The sequence below is a fragment of the Haliotis rufescens genome, unplaced genomic scaffold (genome assembly GCF_023055435.1).
Source record: "Haliotis rufescens isolate VD_foot unplaced genomic scaffold, xgHalRufe1.0.p SCAF_10, whole genome shotgun sequence".
NCBI classification, from domain to species: Eukaryota; Metazoa; Mollusca; class Gastropoda; order Lepetellida; family Haliotidae; genus Haliotis; species Haliotis rufescens.
The window spans coordinates 36073756-36095699 of NW_025963780.1; the positions used below are offsets into that span (position 1 = coordinate 36073756).

The window sequence follows — 21944 nt, forward strand, 5'->3', positions numbered from 1 at the left end:
TAAAGGGATCGGGTGGTCAGGCTCGCTGACTTGGTAGATGCGTGTCATCGATCCCAATTGCGTTGATCGATGCTCATGATGTCAATCACTGGATTATCTGGTCCAGACTCGATTATTTACAGACCGCCGTCTTATAGCTGATATATTGCTGAGTGCGGCGTAAAACAACAAACCAACCAACCAACCAACTTTAATTGTGTGACTGGCTTTGGGTTTCCCAATGGTCCCTTCAGCAGCTACCTACGTATCGATTCCCGAGCCATATCTCTAAATTCCGCAGCGTCCTGTCTCCATCTTTTCAAAATTCAGTAACATTTTACAGAAAAGCAAATACCGCATCGAAGATAGACGCCATTTTGGACCTCCATTTTGGACCTCCATCTTGTATGAATTTTCAAGGTTTTTAGAATGTATGTTTACCTTGAAACGATATTGACGGTATGATCCACTTACATAATCGACCCGTCCGTGAAGATTCCGGGGTAGAATAGGTCTTCAGCGACCCATGCTTGCCGTAAAAGGTGACTATGCTTGTCGTAAAAGGCGACTAACGGGATCGGGTGGTCAGGCTCGCTGACTTGGTTGATGCATGTCATCAATCCCAATTGCATGGATTGATGCTCATGATATTAATCACTGGATTGTCTGGTCCAGACTCGATTATTTACAGACCGCCGTCATATAGCTGGAATATTGCTGAGTGCGGCGTTAAACAACAAACCGACCAACCAACCAGCCAACTACATAATCGACCCAGTCCACTGGTTGTATGTACTATACGGAAGTTGTGCCGGTAAGACTTCCTCTCTCTGTTTTGTTTCGTGTAGGGGAATTTTAATAGTTTACTGCATAATGTAAGTTCCTTCTTCTGTGTCGTCATGGGGACAAATTCGTGAAAAACGTGAAACCTCGGTTATCCAGACGGTACCGTCCCAATAAAACAGTAAGACAATCCGTACAGAGTAATGTCCCTTTATGTTGACAGACAATAGTATATGTTTCCGAAAAACAGGTTTCGCAGGATATGTTGGCCTATTTATGTGGTTATAAGTATCATTATCTTGCTCCCAGCATTTCATGGTTGCACGGGTGGCCCAGTCGTCTAAGGCGCCGCGATTCGCTGTGCAGGGTTGCGTCCCTTGGGCACGCCAGAAACCTATGATTGTGGATTCGAATCCCGATTCGCCCCGATTATGTTCTAGGTTTGTCAGCACCATACCCGTGCTCGTGGGTTTCACCGAAGTGGTAAACATCTGAGACCTGCATCCTTTCGGGTTTTCCTCCCTACATTAAGCTGACACGCCGTGATCAAACTGGAATACTGTTCAAAGCGGCATTTAACTCTCACTCACTCACTCACTCCATCATTTCTTGGTATGGTCATACGATGTCACGTTAATACAGTTTTCGTACATTTGTACATTGTTTAATCAACTTCAGCAAATCAGTGAGTGAGTGAGTTGGGTTTAACGCCGCTTTTAACAGAATTCCAGTTATATCACGGCGTGTCAGCTTAATGTGGGAGGAAAGCCCCAAGTGTCGCAGGTCTCAGACGTTTACCACTTCGGTGAAACCCACGAGCACGGGTATGGTGCTGACAAACCTAGAAACATAATCCGGGTGAACCGGGATTCGAACCCACAATCATAGGTTTCTGGCGTGCCCAAGGGACGCAACTCTGCACAGCGAATCGCGGCGCCTCAGACGACTGGGCCACCCGTGCCCCCCAGTTAATCAGACCTATTGTTGATAATTTGACAGCAAGCCTTGTGTTTTTTTCTTCAAACATCCAGGCGACAGGTTGGCACAAAAAGATAAGTTCCGACGTATTGTGCAGATAACCTCACGTGTCTGATTCCTTGACACCGATAGATAAAGCAATGCTGGCATGTGACACGAGGTGATTAAGTGAGTGAGTATGGTTTTACGCCGCGTTTAGCAATATTCCAGCAATATCAATGCGGGGGACACCAATAATGGGCTTCACATAATGTACCTCTGTCGGGAATCGAACCCAGGTATTTGGCGTGACGAGCGAACGCTTTAGCAATTAGGCTACCCGACGGCCCCTGATGAATAAGAAAGACACCAACAAATAAATCATCATAATTACACTGTCGGTTGATATAATAGTGATAATAATTAATAGTGAGTGGCGTGTACTTTGTTTTTTTGTTTACCGCCGCGTTAAGTAATTGCCAATCTCATTAAAATCAAATCTTCGTGCTCGCCACCGCCACACATATGTGTAGAGATTGGCATAATGCCAGCTGTATATGATAGCCCCCCTTAAAAAAAATCTGAACAATCAAACCAGTGATTGATATTATGAGCAACTAACCATTCGCATTAAACCAAGCCACTGGGCCTGGCCACACGACCCAGACACCGCCCCAGACACAGTTTACAGACTCCGAGCCGACTAGTGTTTGTTTTATCCCCTTAATGCCGAGCACCAGGCAGGGAAACAAAAAGTAACATTTTTTCGGTTTGACGCGGCCCGGGAACCAACCTCCGAGTGCAGGCGCTCTATCCACTACACCACGGAGGCGTCCCACTGTACTTTGGAAAGTCTTGTCAATATTATTTATTCGCAATGAAAGGCTCATTTTGATTAACCGTGCGGTTGATCACAAAACGAGGAAGTAAACTTGGCTGTTTGCCACATCGGCCGAACACGTGACAACGGTTTTTGTCAGCTTTGGGCGCATTTAGTTTTATTTATAGTTTATGTCAACTTCCCTATGTTTTTTATTACGACGTGAATTTTTTACCAACTGGGCGCACAAACTGTCTATTGAGAGTCATCGATGAACAAGCAACACTTCCTTTATGAGTGTGATCTTGGTAGGAATTCCGGGCAGAATATCACACCCTTTTAAGGGCAACTTAGACTTGCGCAGTCTTCTTTTGTCATAATAAAATGTAATAAATGACTGACCTTTAATAGTTTGGTTTGTTTGTTTGTTTGTTATTTAACGCCGCACTAAGTAATATTCCAGCATATGACGGCAGTCTGTAAATAATCGAGTCTGGACCAGACAATTCAGTGACTGACATCATGAGCATCGATCCACGCAATTGGGATACGATGACATGCATCAACCAAGTCAGCGGGCCTGACCACCCGATCCCGTTAGACCCCTTTTGCGACAAGCATGGATTGCTGAAGACCTATTCTACCCCGGATCTTCACGGGTCTTTTTGCTTGTTGAAAAACCACAGGAACTCGATGATAGTATGTATAGTATAATATATTCGTATAGAACAAAATTCACACCCCTCTATATACATATAGTCTATATATATATAGAGGGATATGAACTGTTTTGGGGAAATAACCTACTGTAGTTTGTAAACATTTCGCCCCGGGGGTTTCCGGTCAAAAACTGGTTCTCAGAACTCATACTTGTCATATGTCACAGCGGGTCTTTATTTTTACAGAGCTCCAGATAAGCTTTTGGTGTTGTGGGTATTTTACCCATGCATTTTAAAATCATTGGGTATCAGTAATTCTATCTGGGTATTCACATTTCTGTTACCCACTAGTTTTTACACATGTGGGTATTTAAGTTAAATATTTAAAAACACTATTCATCTAGTCCCTGCAAACTGGTGTCGTGTGGGTTCGAGAGCTTTATAGAACTAAAAAATACCACGATACTTCCACAAGAAAGTGTGATGGCAAATGATCATGATGTAACTGTCATCGTGGAGTTTGGCAAGGTTGACGGAATGCCCGTTTATTATTTCAAAATAAGTTCCTGAATTGCTAATCGAATACGGAGGGTTACTTCACAATATTTTGATGATACGCACAAGTTTTATTTTTGTAGCGTATCTGTAATGTTCGTTGCGTATTTGATACGCTTGGATTTTATTTTACTGCGTATTTCTGCATTTCTGATGCGTATTTCACGCAGATACGCAGCTTATCTGGAGCTCTGTTTTTATGACCGCTTCATCAGTATACGCCTCGTTGGATGCAAGGGCAATACTAAGACTATCATCTTGTCTCTGAAATAATATAGTTTACAGATAAAAACAGTTGTTAAATTATAGTTATGAGATATATTAATGAGCCCGGAGACTCTCTTCATTTTCCTGATACTGCAGTAATCTAGACTTGCTAAATATTATTAATTTGCATTGGCTGTATTGGATATATTTGTTTCAGGGTCTGACAGACTAGTGCCATACTATATCCTATATACATTTTTAATTAATCATTAATTTATTTGTGTCCAATATCGGAGCTGGCACGGGTCACCCAGTCGTCTAATTCGCTATGCAGAGTTGCGTCCCTTGGGCACGCCTAAAACCTATGATCCTGGGTTCGAATCCCGGTTTGTCCCGATTCGATTTTCACAGCACCATACCCGCGCTCCTGCATGGGTATCACCAAAGGGTTTTCCTCCTACATTAAGCTGACACCCCGTGATATAACTGGAATACTGTTTCGCCAAACTCACTCACTCTCGCAATCAACAGATAACACTGACCTGAGATGCCGTATGTCACATCATACTCCATACCCACACTGCGTGATCAGCCTCTGGGTAGTGCCCGGCCCATACCTACATGCGATATCGTAGCTTCGTACTGCTTCGGATGTGCTATCCGGCATCCACATGGTCGCTAGCTATGCGATAAAGGGTCTGGGGACAAGGGGGTATAAAAATGTCCATGATATTGGGTTTTTATACACTCTGAAAGGAGTGCAAAATCGGCATCGGAATTTGGTAAAACTTTATGAAGGAGTGAATCGTTGTTTATTAGTATGTACCTCAGTGGATGTCGAATTGTAAAAGAAGAGCAGTACATGGCTACAAGTTCGCACCTCCATGGAGAATTTGTTGTATAAAACAGTTGTCTTTGTTTGTTTATTTGTTTAACACCGCACTCAGCAATATTCCAGCTATATGATGGCGATCTGTAAATAATTAACTCTGGACCAGACAATCCAGTGATTGTCATCATGGGCATCGATCCACGCAATTGGGATACAATGACATGCATCAACCAAGTCAGCGAGCCTGACCACCCGATCCCGTTAGTCGCCTCTTGCGACAAGCACAGTCACCTTTTACGGCAAGCATGGGTTGCTGAAGACCTATTCTACCCCGATTCTTCACGGGTCGTTTTAGTTGTGAGTTCGATAGCTTAGAACGAATGTCAGTCGAAAGAATGTCATTGAATATTAAAAAAGTAAATCTGTTCCGTAGTAGCCGTAACACTGGCTCACTGGCGCACTAGGTTATCTGTCTATAAAACAAATCACGTGTATAGTTTCGCTGTGTTGAAATTCGAAACGGGAACAAACAGAAGAGGAAGCGACGGTATAAACCCCTGGGAATTCCCTTCAATTTACAAACCTCTTGACAACCTTTTGATATCATTATTCACGTGACGACAAATCAAGTTTATTTTTCATGTTTGTACTTTCCTTTTTCAAACACACCCTGTCGAGTTGAGCGTTTCTGGAACATGTAACGGTAAGTCATCATTTTAATGGGTGGGTGGGTGAGTGAGTGAGTGAGTGAGTGAGTCAGTGAGTGAGTGAGTGAGAAGGTGAGGTGAGGTGAGGTGAAATGGGGTTTAACGTCGCGTCCAAGATTATTGCACTTATATTGCGACGTGCATTTACGTGTGTGTGTTTGTGTGACTGCTTTGTACTAGTCCGGACTGATGCCGATTTATAGTGCTAGCCCACTGAGATACCATGCCGCAGTTTAACGTGAATACCCCACTCAGACACAGTATACGGACTCCGAGCCGACCAGTCCTTGTTTTAGCCCCTTAATGCCGAGCGCCAGACAGGGTAACAACAAGTACCATCTTTTAACGTCTTTTGCATGGTATGACGCGGTCGGGGGTCGAACCCCGGACCTTCCGCTCTCCGGGCGGACGCTCTACCACTAGACCACGGAGGCGGTCGTCAGTGAGATGGTGAGTGTTCTGTTTGTTTTTAATGCCGCACTCGGTTCCGTAAATAATCGAGTCTTAACCTGACCACCCGATCCCGTAAGTCGCCTCTTACGACAAGCATGTTTTGCTGAAGACCAATTCTAACCCGGATCTTTACGGGTCGGGTGAGTGAGTAGGTTTGTTGACGGCGTATTTAAACAGCTGCATGCTGGTCGTAGATGTTTAGTACACGGGGCCGACTTGTACAAAACAATCCTAGCCTAAATACTATTGTAAGCCTATTGCAATATCCCGGGCATTAGCCGTGAAGGGCGAACACTTTAACCTCAAGCCCCAACGCCAACGCTCCTTATCGCCAAATACCTTTATGCATGAAGTGGGCCAAGCTGGTTCATAGACACGGTCATAACAGGGATTTGAAACGATTATTCAGGCTTATTATAGGTGCCAGTGTGGATATCTAGGGGAAGATGGGTCCTCTATGCCACCCCACCCCCGTCACCCCACCCGACACACACACACCTGGGTTAACACAAATGGGTTAACTGGAACCTGGACTGTTATAGTCAGATAGTCAGTTATATCAGCTACCCTGCCTTGAGCTTATGGGCAAAGCCATCAAAAATGGGAATCGATTGGTCAGAATGCCTGATATGGCTCACCCAGTAGTGAATGGGTACCCGGTAGGATGAAATGGCAATGTGGTTGTTACCCTCCTAGCGCCTAACAGGCTGATTGGGTTGTATACTCCCCAGGGAGCTGAGAATGATTGTCGAGTGCACACTGATCCATTGACCGGGGTAATAACGTCTAAGCTCTTAGAGCATGCTTATGCATAGAGTACAGCGCCATATAAATCGATTATTATTATTATTATTATCATCATATGGTATCGTGCTACCAACGACTTTGTACACTCCATACCCGTATGAATATAGAAGAGCTTATGCTTATAAAGGCTATAGATGAAGATGAATGACCCTAGCGTAAAATAACATGCATTTACTCATTATTGTAAAATCAGTAGCGGTGGTGGGGGAATTTGGTTGGTTTAACGCCGCACTCAGCAATAGTCCAATTATGTGACGGTAGTCTGTATATAATCGAGTCTGGACCAGATAAACCAGTGTGTATATAACCATTGGGTACGCTGACAGGGAATCAACCAAGTCCCCGAGTCTATCCATTTGGTCGTCTATTAATAGGTCGTTTGGGACCGTCTTCCTGAGGCAAGGGAGTTAAATGACTGTCAGTTATATCTCCCTTGCCTCGGAAAGATGCTTGGACCTCCGGACCCCAATTGGGTACATATAGTAGGAAGCCCTTACATTTGTTTCACTTGGTTCGGATCCGCCGATCTTAGCATTCGAAACAAAAAATAAAATCAATATTGCAAGGGATTTTTTAAAGATCACTTTGACAATTAAAATGACAATGAAATGCCACTGTCAGATTGTATAATAAGAACATTATAAAGACCCAGATCAGGCCAGGATTACTTTTATCACCTGTCGATCCAAATCAAACTTTAAGATAGTTTGTATCCCGGGCACGTGACAGTGACCCTGGGTATGTTTCGGAGACGGAAGAGTGAGTGAGTTGAGTTTAACGCCGCTTTTAACAGTATTCCAGTTATATCGCGGCGTGTCAGCTTAATGTGGGAGGAAAGCCCGAAGTGATGCAGGTCTCAGACGTTTATCACTTCGGTGAAACCCACGAGCACGGGTATGGTGCTGACAAACCTAGAAACATAATTTGGGCGAACCGGGATTCGAACCCACAATCATAGGTTTCTGGCGTGCCCAAGGGACGCAACTCTGCACAGCGAATCGCGGCGCCTTAGACGAATGGGCCACCCGTGCCCCCCGGAGACGGAAGAGAGCGGACGGGGAGCACAAGGCAATACACTGGTGCCCTATACTTTCTCAACCTCCACCTAACATAACAACCATGGCAATTTGATGACCAGCCTTCACCTGGTTATTTCTAAAGCGACATACAATTTCACAGCCATTGCCCAGCTTTCTACACGCGTGCCTCCCGTCAGTGTAACAGTGATATCTTCCTATAAGTAGTGTTTTAGTGTGGGTTATAATGATTGATATATTTGTTTGGATGATGTATATCTGCTATACCAGGGCGTTTATACATAGCGAGGTGAGGTGAGGTGAAATTGGGTGTAACGTAGGGTCCAAGATTATTGCACATATATAGCGACGTGCATGTACGTGTGTGTGTGTGTGCCTGTACTAGTCCGGACTGATGCCGATTTATAGTGCTACCCCACTGAGATACCATGCCGCAGTTTAACATGAATACCCCACTCAGATACAGTATACTGACTCCGTGCCGACCAGTCCTTGTTTTAGCCCCTTAATGCCGAGCGCCAGACAGGGTAACAACAAGTACCATCTTTTAACGTCTTTTGGTATGCCGTGGCCGGGGGTCGAACTCCGGACCTTCCGCTCTACGGGCGGACGCTCTACCAACTAGACCACGGAGGCGGTCTTATACATTGTGAAAGAAAAGAGTTAAAGTGAGTGATTCCCCTCTAGATGCACTCTTTCGCCTTTGAATGAGTGAGTGAGTGAGTAAAAGCGTGGGTGGTTGGGTAGTTAAATGGTTGAGTGAGTGGGTGGATGAGTTTTCGGTCACTGCATGCTTCAAGACTTTTCTCTCAGAAAGATGGAACCGAACAGTTAAAAAAATGGTATCGCACATATCTTAGGACATCCAGCTTATCTGTATATACGTACTATGGTTATGTTAACAAACATTAATGTTACCACTATAGCACTTCCTAATATGGCGAGAGAAACATGCGTCTTATAACATTATATAACTGTTATATACCTCGCATCTTCCCGAGATAAAGAAGTTAACTAACTATATATTCAAGTTTCCATCCTTGCCGAACTAGATACTATGGAGTTATATTTTGGCTGGACTAACGAGCCTAGTCCAATCAAAATCACGTAACCAAATCGACATCCGGGTCGTAAACTGCCGTGCAGATTTCGGTCGATTGCAGGATTTGCAAAGCAAGTGTACCGCCAACTCGGCATAACCAGATATTTCCCTTTTCACGTTTTTAATCAGGGTGATCACGTGATTTGATGCACAACGCGAAGTAAGACCCGTTTTAACACAATATAGATTTTGATTATCGATCAGATCGTCTTGACTTGGCGCCGCAATTGCAAGTGATATGAGGTGCAATCTGATTGGTCCATAGGAGGGACATGGGCTATAACTCGTAATAGCCACTGGGGGCGCTACGATCGAAGCCAAAATTTCCAGCCCCGCTCGGCAAGGGTGGAAACTAGACTTTTACAGTCAGGTAACTCCCTTGCCTCGGGAAGATATGTAACTCGTAATTCTGTCATCTTCCTTTTAAAATGGCAATTAAAACCCGATTTGAATAACAGTTGAAATTAATATTCCATGGAGAAGGACTATGCCTTGAACTGACTAAATAGCCATTTCGAAAACTGACACTGGTTTACCGGGTATTGAATACCTCCTGCACATAGAAAGACATGATACACTGAACAGCGAGGATGGGATTAACGCCGCTTTCAACAATTATGAAGTTATATTCAAATCGTGTCACCAAGTCACAAAATGACGAACGCCGAAGCTCCGGGCTCGAATCCCTACATGGTACAATGCGTGAAGCCCATTTCTGGTGACACCCCACCCCCACCCGATCGACGTGTACGTCAACGCCAGAACACGCCGCAGACATTCCCACAACTGACCAACGCGTTAGAAGCAGAATTCCGCAGAATTCCGCAGGACAGAATTCGTACACCTATCCAGTCGGTGCCGTGGAGATGCAGAGCCGTGATTGCTGCCCGGGGCGGTCACACGAGTTCAGCGCAACCTTGTGGCCTTATGTGACATGACAATGAACAGTTTTCAATGCACTTGTACAAAACAACGACATCACATGACTATCGAGCTCCAAATTTATGCCGATTCAACTCAACTCACCTCATGCAGATACAATATATACAGGATTAATATGCCTATTATTTAGACCTTATGATTTCACACAACCTTTTGTTAGATATATACAGCAACATGTGTTGCCACATATTGATCTGTCCTGGCCGGATGCTCCGTGTATTCACTAAACATATCAACGGCACGCCAAATCAATTCGTTTTGTGTGCAACATCTGTGCATGATGATAAATGTTATCCTTACTTTTTGCGCAATAAAAATGTCCAAATATACATGAATAAGAATGTAGAAGGCACGGATTGGGAGTAGATTATCACACAAATGTACCTTTTAAGGCAGTAAAGAAATTTGTATTTTGCTTTTTGCCGCGGTATAAATACCCATACCATTCTGTTAGCTTTTGTAACTTTGTAAGTAATTAATATGTTGTAGATAAATACGGTAAATATATATCAGTTTAAAGAAGATTTAATGGCGAATATATGTGCCAGCAAGAGGCGGTCGGGCTTATTGACTTGGTTGATGCATGTCATCGTTTCCCAATTGCGTGGATCGATGCTCATGATGTTTTTCTTTCTATAGGTCGCTATTAAAACCCGATTTCAATAAAAGTTCAACTTAATATTCCATGGATTTCAGAAAAAAACGGGTAGATCTACCTTAGTCCGAGTCGGGTAATGACAAATAACTTGTAAAATCTGTTTGTAACATGTTTGTCATATTTATTTTCAAATTGCACTCAATGACATAATGTAAAACTAACTTCTTCCTTTTTATTGTTCCTGTTATCAGTGAAATATAGGTCACTTCCACAAAGATATAAAACGTAAGTTGGGACTGTCTTATATGGAAGCCTAGACTAACATCTAGTCTCTGAAATGAACATATCGTACATAAAAAAACAGTTGTTCAGTTATCTTAATAAAAATATAATAAAAAGGAGCCCAGTGACTCTCTTCATTTTCAGAATGATACTGCAGTGATCTAGACTTGCCAAACATTATAGACTTGCATGGGCTGTATTTGATATATATTTGTATCAGGGTCTGTAAGACAGACTAACGGAAGCCTTAAGGTCCATTTGTTTTTTGTTGTTGTTTTTTCCCCTTGAAATTTCAACATACTAATGTATCTTGACAGTTTAAGTTATTATCTTGAAATTTCAAATTAGCATCTTGAAATTTCAACTTAGTATCTTGAAATTTTAAGAAGAAAAATGGCCCTAAAAAGCTTCGCTAGTATTACATGAAGTTTTAATTTCAGTTTGGGAATTTGTACTGACATTTTCTTTGACTGATATAAACCCTGCTATTACAACGATATTTGAATTCCGAACGCATTATCTGAGAAATCAACAAATCTGTGTACAACCTTTAAATAGATACATTATCAGACTGACAATAATTTCGTGATGTGGGCTTCGGACAGATGTTTGACGGAAACAACGGGAGGTAGACTGCGATTAGTCTCTTAAAGGGAACGTACGTTGCTGTGGAGAATACATGTAAAATTACTTTTGTCAGAGATATTTAGACAATCACCCTTCACGGTATGGCTAATTTGAATTGTTGAATTGTTATAGTATATTCTAATGACACGTGGGACATATATTATTTGTTATTTGTTGGGACATATTTTAGCCGGTTAATATTCGAATAAAGAACGAGCAAGTCACCATTCATGTTGCGTGATAGCGCCACCTAGCGGCAAGCAGACGAACATGTGCACTTATGCCAGTCACCTTAAAAGTGTTTGGCTGCTAGCCGAATTTCTCAATGATAAAATGGTTAGCAAAACCCCCACGAGGTATAACGGTGATATTGTTCGACTAACGTGCACCTGCTAGGTGAATTTTCATTAGGTCGCCTATTACTGTCGGCTTAGTTGAAAGAACAGTGATTTGACAAAGTAGCGGTGCTTCGCTTCGTGGGCGTTCAGGTGGATCCATGTAACCTAGCTGATGATGTTGTGACTTGATGCTGCATGATTGGGAGATAGTTAACAGTCTTATGTAAGTAATACACATTTATTCCTTAATATTTGTAAAGTGTAATTAAGAAACCAGTGTATGTTTGAATTTATAGTGTGTGAATATGATTTTTGTGTTTGTTCAGTTCAATATTGACTTGTCTTGTTATGATCGCGTCGTAGAGACAACCATGTTATATTGTCTGTCGAGTGATGATAAGGATTTCTTTGAACAAAAAATGTTTCAGAAAAGAATGAAAATAATAGTTTGCCCGGTCGCAGGATTTTTTGCCCTAAAATAAATTGATCGTTTGTTGGAGTCGGACACAAGGGTTGCATAGGTCTAGATTTCTACTTGAAATACATTTTCCCGAGGCCACAGGACTGGCTACTAAGTCTTGAAAAATACTACCGATCGCGAATCAAAAAGTGATGATGCATATGTTGTCTGTTACTGCAAACTTGAATTAGCGTTGTTGTTTTTCAAACAAAATGGACATATGGAGATATGTATTGCATACTATATTGGCAGAAAAACGTACAATACTCCACAATGGGTCAGGTCGACTTTGTTCTTCACCTTCCTCGGTAGAATTAAACCCATCATGGACAGTGCGACAGGTTATTAAACCCTGTGTATTGTTAATAAATATGTTATAGAAAAATAACATAATTGTTTTTCCTTTCACCTGTTGACTGAAAAACTTTGAACCAGTGAAGTTCTGAAACAAGATACTGTAATCAGCGGTAGAAACTAACAGTTTCAGTCCGCTAGTCCTTATAATGATAACATATAGCAAAACCTTTAAAAATGGCAAGTTTATACTAGTCCTTAGGATACCTTTACTATTGGGCAGTTTGGCAAGGACAATAGGACAAGTGCCAGTTTCTAACCCTGCTGTTTATAACAGCCCTCTGCAGCCTCTGATATTAAATGGTTTGTTTCTTAATTCACAATGAACCATTTTGATAGTGGCCCTGATGAAATGATTTCTCAATAAACATCAGCTTATGTTTTTTTAGAACATATGCTTATGCTCATGTGACTGAGACTGCATCGTTCAGGTAGCAAAGTAAGTCAAGGTTTGTACTGCACCACTTCTTTCTTACATAAACAGACCAGCAAGTTTTATATCATGCGTGAAAAACACAGAGTCCTTGTCCTAGTTTTTGCCGTTGTGTTAATACTTAAAGATTTAATGGGTCCCATCAGATGAGAGAGTGAGTTAGTTGGGTTGAACGCCGCTTTTAACATTATTCCAGTTATATCACAGCTTGTCAGCTTATGTGGGAGAAAAGCCCGTAGTGATGCAGGTATCAGACCTTTACCACTTCGGTGAAACCCACGATCTGGGTATGGTGGACAAACCTAGAAACATAATCGGGGTGAACCGCGGCGCCTTAGACGACTGGGCCACTCAGGCCACTCAGCACCCCCATGAGATGATGAATGTGATGTAGTAGCCCTTTAACATTGTTTCAAACAATAAAGAAGTTGATTTCTGTATGAGGTTTCATGTCTTCAATTTTATGTACAGTTTTATCAGATAAGGTGCAAATATTGGTACTGAAGATGCTATTTAATAATTCACTGTCACAGAAACGTTTATATTTATTAAGATTACCATTGTAAAGACACCCAATGAGAAGGCAGAAATGAAAATTTTAAACATTTATTGTATCAGGCCAGTTCATATATTGCATTAATTGATTGCATGTCTACATATGTCATTTTTGTTTATACACACACAGATTATTTAATTTTGATATTACCGTATTAAGCGCCCAGGGCGCCCTCAAAATTAGAAATAGGGGACTCTTATTAGAATATAATTTTGGTGAGATTAAAAACGAGGTTGAAAGGTTGAAATTTTGTGGTTTATGCTGACAGCCTGAAATGATATGAAAGAAGAATCTGTGTGTATTATACACGATAGATATATTTTCGAGAATTTAATTGCCCATAATTAAGGGTGCATATAACAAACGAGTGCATATTATACACGAATAAATAAGTCTTGTGTACATTGATCAATTGAAAAGGGTGCTAACTGGGATTGTTCACTAGCCATTATATTAGCAAATAACGCCGTGGGCGCTTATTAGAGCGGGGCGCTTATTACGTCGAATACGGTAATCAATATAACATGGTATTTTTGAGTCTCTATTTATGTTATGTTATGAATGCAGTAAACCATAATCCAGAGTTTGAAAATCATATCAAAGTTATACTTTTAGTATTTCTCACACCTATAAACACAGGCTGCACCTCTACCCACCCCATTTTTGAAGCAGATTAAACATTTATTCATTCAGGAATTGTTTTTGTGATCTGGGTCGAGTTTCACAAAACATTCTTAGCGCTATGACTATCATAAGCTTATGTTAAAGTGTGAGACATGATCATTTTAGTGGCCCTGGTATGATGATTGTAGACATATAGCAACAATGGCGCACTCATTGGGTATTATATGAGGAACAAAATAACACAAGTGTTGAATGTGAATTGCACCCCTACTTATCCAAATGTATCCTCAAAAGACAATTTAGAAACTCATTCTTTCTTATTAGCGACAGTTAAATATGATTTAGAATTGGGTGTTCTTTCACTTCTGGGATCACTGGTGGCCAAGGCCTCTTAAGGTGCCACAATTTGCTGTGCAGGGTTGTGTCCCTTTGGCACGAGGAAACCTAAGGGTTTGTGGGTTCAAAACCTGATTTGCCCTGATTGTGTTACTTGGTTTGTCAGCAATATACCAGTGCTCGAGGGTGCAGCCGTGGTTTCAACAAAGTGGCAAATGTCAGAGACCTGTATCGGGAGGCACGGGTGGCCCAGTCGTCTAAGGTGCCGCGATTCGCTGTGCAGAGTTGCGTCCCTTGGGCACGCCAGAAACCTATGATTGTGGGTTCGAATCCCGGTTCGCCCCGATTATGTTTCTAGGTTTGTCAGCACCCTACCCGTGCTCGTGGGTTTCACCGAAGTGGTAAACGTCTAATACCTGCATCACTTCGGGCTTTCCTCCCACATTAAGCTGACACGCCGCGATATAACTGAATTACTGTTAAAAGCTCACTCACTCACTCACTCACTCACTCACTCAGAGACCTGTATCACTTCCGGCTATCCTCCCACATTCAGCCGACATGCTGTGATACAACTGGAATACTTTTAAATCGGTGTTAAACCCAACTCACCCTCTCTTTTAACTTCTTTTGAGTAGTGCTTTTGTATCCTCTAGATCTGTTTATATGTACCAATAACAATCATCATCCATTACTGTTCTTTCTTCCAGAGCGGATGTGCTAGCACCGGTCATTTCATGATCTGAAAGTCAAAACTTTCAAAATGAATTCAACAAATCATTCTGGAAACTCAAGTGGACCCATCGAGGTGTCTTTTGACAATCTGTACCCCGCCATTCTGCAATGCTTTGTCATCATTCTGGGAGGGTACATCGCTGGTCGGGCAAGCATCATCACCAGCACTCAGGGCAAAGGCATCGGCTCGTTTGTCTCCAACTTCTGTCTTCCTGCCCTTCTCTTTAAGAGCATGTGTGAGTTGAACTTCAGCTCTGTCAACTGGACGTTTCTCTGGAGCATCTTGATTGCCAAGACTTTTGTGTTTGTTGTCGTGGTTCTGGTCACTCTGGTTGTTAAGCGACCTCTGAATCTTGGCTATGCGGGACTCAATGGTATTTTCAGCACACAGAGTAATGACTTCGCTTTGGGATATCCTATATGTAAGTATTAGCACGTATTTCAAATTGAACCATAATGATGATATCCAGCTGTTGTTCTTGCAGTTGATATGAGCCAGGAATTCACTGGGCCTGGCCATTCTGAACTTGAATTTTGAACAAATAAAACTGACACAACTGCAGGTCATGATGCAAACGTCTAAGGGATGTCACGATTCACCAATACATCGGTGCATTGATAATATTCGCAGATGGTATGACATGGGACACACACTTATTTTAATCCTGTATTATTTCACACCTGGAACATTTAAAACAGCAATGGACTGGGTCCAAACTACATTTAAACAATTATTAATTATCATCTTTGCCCAAAGTACATAGTTTGGAGGTTTAAATTCTGTTCGTCTTTTTAAGCCTGTTCACTCCCAAATTTCACTGTTCGGCATAATGCATGAAGGGGATCACTGGATTCAAATACTTTGGTTGCACACCTCAAGAACCCTAGGAACCCCTTTAATTTCTAACACTGCAGATACACATCAGACCGATCTTTCACGAACTTTGACCAACCAATGAAATGACCAACAGGAAGCCGACATAGCCACTTAGAAAGCAGCTTTCTTGACCTTTGCGGTACCAGTTTCAAACTGGCGATTTCCATTCCAGTCTATTTTGAATCAGTCATACAGTCAGTAACAGTTGTATTGTGTTATGCTTTAGAGGTTGCATGAAAACATATTCTGCTAACAATGTATTACAGTAACATAACAATATGAATATTTCATTTTTCATTTTTCATTTTTTATTACGCGTTTGTAACATTATCTATCGTGTAGTTGTTTGATTTTTGATCATGTACATCGATACTACTTAATTTTGTTTATCCGACATACTAGTTAATCTGACACAATCATATGCAACCAACTATGTCGGATTAACGGGACTTGACTGTCTATGCTCTGACTCATCTGAATAAAGACAGTCCAGCCATTGCATAAGCTGTGAGAGCACCTGTCAGTTAATAGCCTGGCTAGCCCTATTGATCACACTGATTAATTGATAGGCTGTCCAGTGTATTCACTAGCTGTTACCTCAAGCTGCTGGTAGATAGATGGCTCATTGTGTTGGGTGGGGTAGGAGTTGGCCTCATCAATTCCATACTTACAGCACCAGCTGGTTCCTAGCGGGCTATGGGATGAATAAGCAGTACAGTCTTCCATTTTGCAACTTACCCTAATCTGGAGCCTTCTATCCCCAAAGGGGGCGGTCGGGTAGCCTAGTCGTTAAAGCGTTCGCTCGTCACGCCGAAGACCTGGGTTCGATTCCCGACATGGGTACAATGTGTGAAGCCCATTTCTGGTGTCCCCCGCCGTGATATTGCTGGAATATTGCTAAAAGCGGCGTAAAACCATACTCACTCACTCACTCACTCTATCCCCAAACCATTTTATTGTTTTGTTCGAGTTGCGCCGTAGCTTTTGTGTGGTTCGAATCCCTTCATGGGGCTTGTAAATTTTAAGGCCGCCAGGCCGCTACGCTTTTCTTACCACCCCAATATGGTCCATATCTAATGCCACTAATGTAAATTTGTTGCTGTTCCCTTTTGACATGTTTGATAAACCTTTCATTATGTTTGACTGTCACTGACACATTGCAAATTACCATATTTATCCCCCACAACACAATTTGCGGGGGTATTAGAATGGACACTGTGCATCCATCCATCCGTGCGTCCGTCAGTTCTAAATGTGGGTTCTGGAGCAGATCTTGAAAACCGTACATTTCTTTACCATACGTGGTACACAGATAGGCCTAGTGGTAGACTGGTGCCTTTGGGATAGTTTGGGATTTTTGAAAAATATAATTTCCAAGTTTCCATGGCAACAACTTTTACTTAGGCCCGAAATGGGGTTCGTGCTTGTTTCTGGAGCAGATCTTGAAAACTGTGCTTTGTTTCTTCACCAAACATGGCACATAGCAGCGATAGAAACTAACAGTTTTAGTCCATTGGTCCTTGTAACGTATATAATGATAACATATAGGAGAATCTGTAAAATGGCAAACTTCTATTTGTCCTTATGATACCTTAACTGTTGGGCAGTTTGGCAAGGATAGTTGCTATAGCTGCCAGGGACTAATGAACATTAGTGTGTTTAACAAACACAAGGGAAAACTATTTGCTATGTAATAACACAATTACAACAACTTATGCCTTGTGATAACATGTATAATGTCCTAGCTAAGTGTGACGTCTATTGCCACAATGTGACATAGTGTTTTGTATCCAGCTGGCAAACTATTTGGCTAATGGGATTGAGAACATAGCTGGTTGTCACACAGTTGGCCTGAGAGGTAGAAACAAGGCAAGGTTACACTTAAAGGTTAACGAAAATATGTCAGGTTTGACAAAATATGTTAACTGTAAGTTTTAATGTTTTTTCTTGACAATTACTTACAGATTTGAGAACACGTTCAGGGTCAAAATTGAAAATATTTTCAAAATTTATGGGGCCTTGGGGACTACCAAAGGAAAGCTCTAAGATCATATAATGGACTTCTTAAATGTGAATACTTACACATTGTAGCGGAATATGCATAATGGCCCAAGCCAAAAATCAGTTACTGTTATCGCAATTAAGACATAAATGAAAATACTTTTGCATTAAAAATTTAGGTACATGTTTATGATGACTTTATCTTTAACCCATTTAATTATTGTACAGTAAACGCTTAAAACGAACTGACGGATATAACAAATATATTTTTGGGTCCCAGCCATTTGCTGTGTATATGCTGTATATGTATACGAACTATAGTTATAGCAAACTAAAATAAGTGATCCCTTTAAGTTCATTATAACAGCAGCGGTTGAACTAACATTTTTGTACCACTAGTCCTTATAATGATAACACATAGCAAAACCCTTAAAAATGGCAAATTTCTACTAGTCCTTATGATACCTTAACTACTGGGCAGTTTGACAAGGACTATAGGACTAGTGCCAATTTCTAACCCTGCTGTTTATAACAGCCCTCTGCAGCCCCTGATATTAAATGGTTTGTTGAACAGTAGTTTACTGTATTCTCCTTTAAAGACTCATATATGTGCACACTAGACAAAATAAATTAAATATTCTGATCTTGCTGTTGCATGCCTGAGACTCGTGGCTCATAGTAACACCACAGAATGTCACGAGAATGATGTGGACATTAGATCATTGAACTCCCCTGGCATCTGTGTACAGTGTATCAATAAGGAAAAGCAGCCTGTTGCATTAACCCATAATTAATAATATAGAACACTATACATCATGATACTAACGTTTAATATTGAGTATGTGAGAACTTTATGGTCATTTTCAAAGACTGTCTGAGTAAACATAGGATCAACTTTTATGCTGACCTCTATGGCACTATGGAGTGAGTGAGTGAGTGAGTTGGGTTTAACGCCGCTTTAACAGTATTCCAGTTATATCACGGCGTGTCAGCTTAATGTGGGAGAAAAGCCTGAAGTGATGCAGGTCTCAGACGTTTACCACTTCGGTGAAACCCACGTGCACGGGTATGGTGCTGACAAACCTAGAAACATAATTGGGGCGAACCGGGATTCGAACCCACAACCATAGGTTTCCGGTGTGCCCAAGGGACGCAACTCTGCACAGCGAATCGCGGCGCCTTAGACGACTGGGCCACCCATGCCCCCTCTATGGCACTATGGACATTATCTAGCAAATGTCCACCTTTGTTGATATATCCTGTGTTTAAAAGCAAGGGATCATTGGGTTCATGAGGGATTGAACTAAACGCGAAGGTTTAACAAGCCTGACTAAAGATAGGATGCCCGTGTAATGTTGAAACAATGGGTTGGTTTGTTCTTTAACGCCGCACTCAGCAATATTCCAGCCATGTGACACGGAATTGGGATCGATGACATGCATCAACCGAGTCAGCGAGCCTGACCATCCGATCCCTTCAGTCGCCTTTCATGACAAGCATAGTTGCCTTTTATGACAAGCATAGGTTGCTAAAGACCTTTTCTACCATGGATCTTCACGGGTCGGGGAAATTTGGAAATTTGTACAAGCCTGCTGGAATTTGTACTAGCCCGAGGCTAGCAGGCTATTGTTAAGTTTTCACCAGGTTTTTGCTGCAGTATTTGAATCTGGGATATTGAAGCGTTGTATTTAATTTGTATATTAATTCCTTTCATTGGTTGTATTTGTATAGTCATTGCTCTCACAATCAGGGGTCCGGAAAATTTAAAATCCCAATCGGACATTTGCATTTAGGCCACGCCCCCTTAAAATAGCGTATTTTAGTACGACTTTTCACACACATTACAAGTTTACGTATTCATAATATGATGAATTATGAATTGTTTCAATTTAAATTGTTTAATTCACCGGACAATTAATAAGAAATAATATCATTTTAATGATAATATCAGATTTAAATGGAAAACATACGTTTGTTTCTGTTATAGTAACGATCTGTTAACGTAGTGAACAGTCTAATTAATATTCATGAGTTATATTCATGAGTCTGCTCAAGTGTACGCGTTGTAACATTTGGATCGAGACTATTATCCCATATTTGGTTATCACGTGACCTCACGGGAAAAGTGTTTTTTTAAACTAAAGATTTTTTTAAAAACAAGACAGATAATTTAATCACAAATACTAAAATATCGTTGATAGCAATAGTTATTTGAATACTTATTTCATCTGTACTTAATATTGACCATAAAAAAATTGGATATCGATCGTCCGAGAAAGCAAAATGGCGGTCAATCAAGATATCATATAGGATTAGCTACTGAAAAAAATAAAATCTGCAAATCCTCATTGTATGTCAACCAAGTGAAAGTCGTTAGCCACGACTTACAAAATGATCGTCCAGACTTTGAGGGTTTGGCAGATCCGCTAGACTGATCTGCATCGGTCGACTGGCTGTCGTCACGCTTTCGCTTCTTGTCTGAGGTTAAGTATCGTAGCATTGTGAGGATAATGAGGTACATAGATGATGCAAGGTATTAATGTACAGTTGTAAACACCTTTCACTCAAATTAACAAGATGTTCTCAGTAATTAATCCTCGATTAATCATGTTAATCAGTGTCAACTCAGTTTATTGCCTATTACAGTGATTGACCGATTGGACTATCATGTAGGTACGATGTATTTACAGCAATCAAAACAAACAAAGCTTGTCAGTGTAGTTAATCTTCATTGTTTTGCAACTGCAGACAGAAACTGCTCAGTCCTAACTGTTGATCATGTCCGGTCAAAATTTAAGAATGTCCGGACAATACTTTTTAAAATGTCCGGACAATACTTTTTAAAATGTCCGGTAAGCAATATTTTAAAACGGACATTTGAGATTCCCAATCGGACATGTCCGGCGCATATGACGGTTTCCGGACCCCTGCTCACAATGTGTACCAGCTGGTGGGTAAATGTTATTTTATATACATGATATAATTATGATCAGATTGCATGATCTACATACAGAGATAAAATGCTTGTTTGGCTATGTTAATTTAATCATCATTAAAACATCAGTAATATTGTTCATATCAGCATAAAAAGATATCTCTACATGAAAATTAGAGCTCCAGATAAGCTGCGTATCTGCATAAAATACGCATCAGAAATGCAGAAATACGCAGTAAAATAAAATCCAAGCGTATCAAATACGCAACGAACATTACAGATACGCTACAAAAATAAAACTTGTGCGTATCATCAAAATATTGTGAAGTAACCCTGCGTATTCGATTAGCAAATCAGGAACTTATTTTTAAATTATAAACGGGCATTCCGTCAACCTTGCCAAACTCCACGATGACAGTTACATCATGATCACTTTCTTGTGGAAGTATCGTGGTATTTTTGAGTCCTATAAAGCTCTCGAACCCACACGACACCAGTTTGCAGGGACCAGATGAATAGTGTTTTTAAATATTTAACTTAAATACCCACATGTGTAAAAACTAGTGGGTAACAGAAATTTGAATACCCAGATAGAATTACTTATACACAATGATTTTAAAATGCATGGGTAAAATACCCACAACACCAAAAGCTTATCTGGAGCTCTGTAAATGAAGCCCAATGTGTCCCACCTCATTACATTTTCCGACTCAACCATGGCCATGATGATACACTAATATTGCATAATTCTCTGCTTGTCCCGGGGCTGATTTTGCACCTTGGCCTACAAGTATATAACATGTATGTCATCATAAATGCTCTTAAAACATGTTAAATCAAATGAACCATGTCATATGCCCTTATACACCAATGATTATTGGAAATATATCCACCATATTTTTTGTTGACACTCAGCAACGTTAGTTGACATACACAATCTGTCTTTGT

At 41.0% G+C, this 21944-nt stretch overlaps 1 protein-coding gene across 5 annotated transcripts in view; it reads left to right on the forward strand.

Moving 5' to 3' along the window:
• Positions 1-11602: 11602 nt before the first annotated feature.
• Positions 11603-21944, forward strand: part of LOC124131045 (integral membrane protein GPR155-like) — a 43677-nt gene continuing 33335 nt past the window's right edge. For all 5 annotated transcript variants that reach the window (XR_006860597.2, XM_046494119.2, XM_046494120.2 and 2 more), the window contains exons 1-2: positions 11603-11908; positions 15159-15605. Coding sequence is in view for 4 of the 5 variants with exons in the window: in XM_046494119.2 (XP_046350075.1) it covers positions 15212-15605 (394 nt within the window). In the remaining variant the exon portion in view is untranslated. The remainder of the gene's footprint in view (positions 11909-15158; positions 15606-21944) is intronic.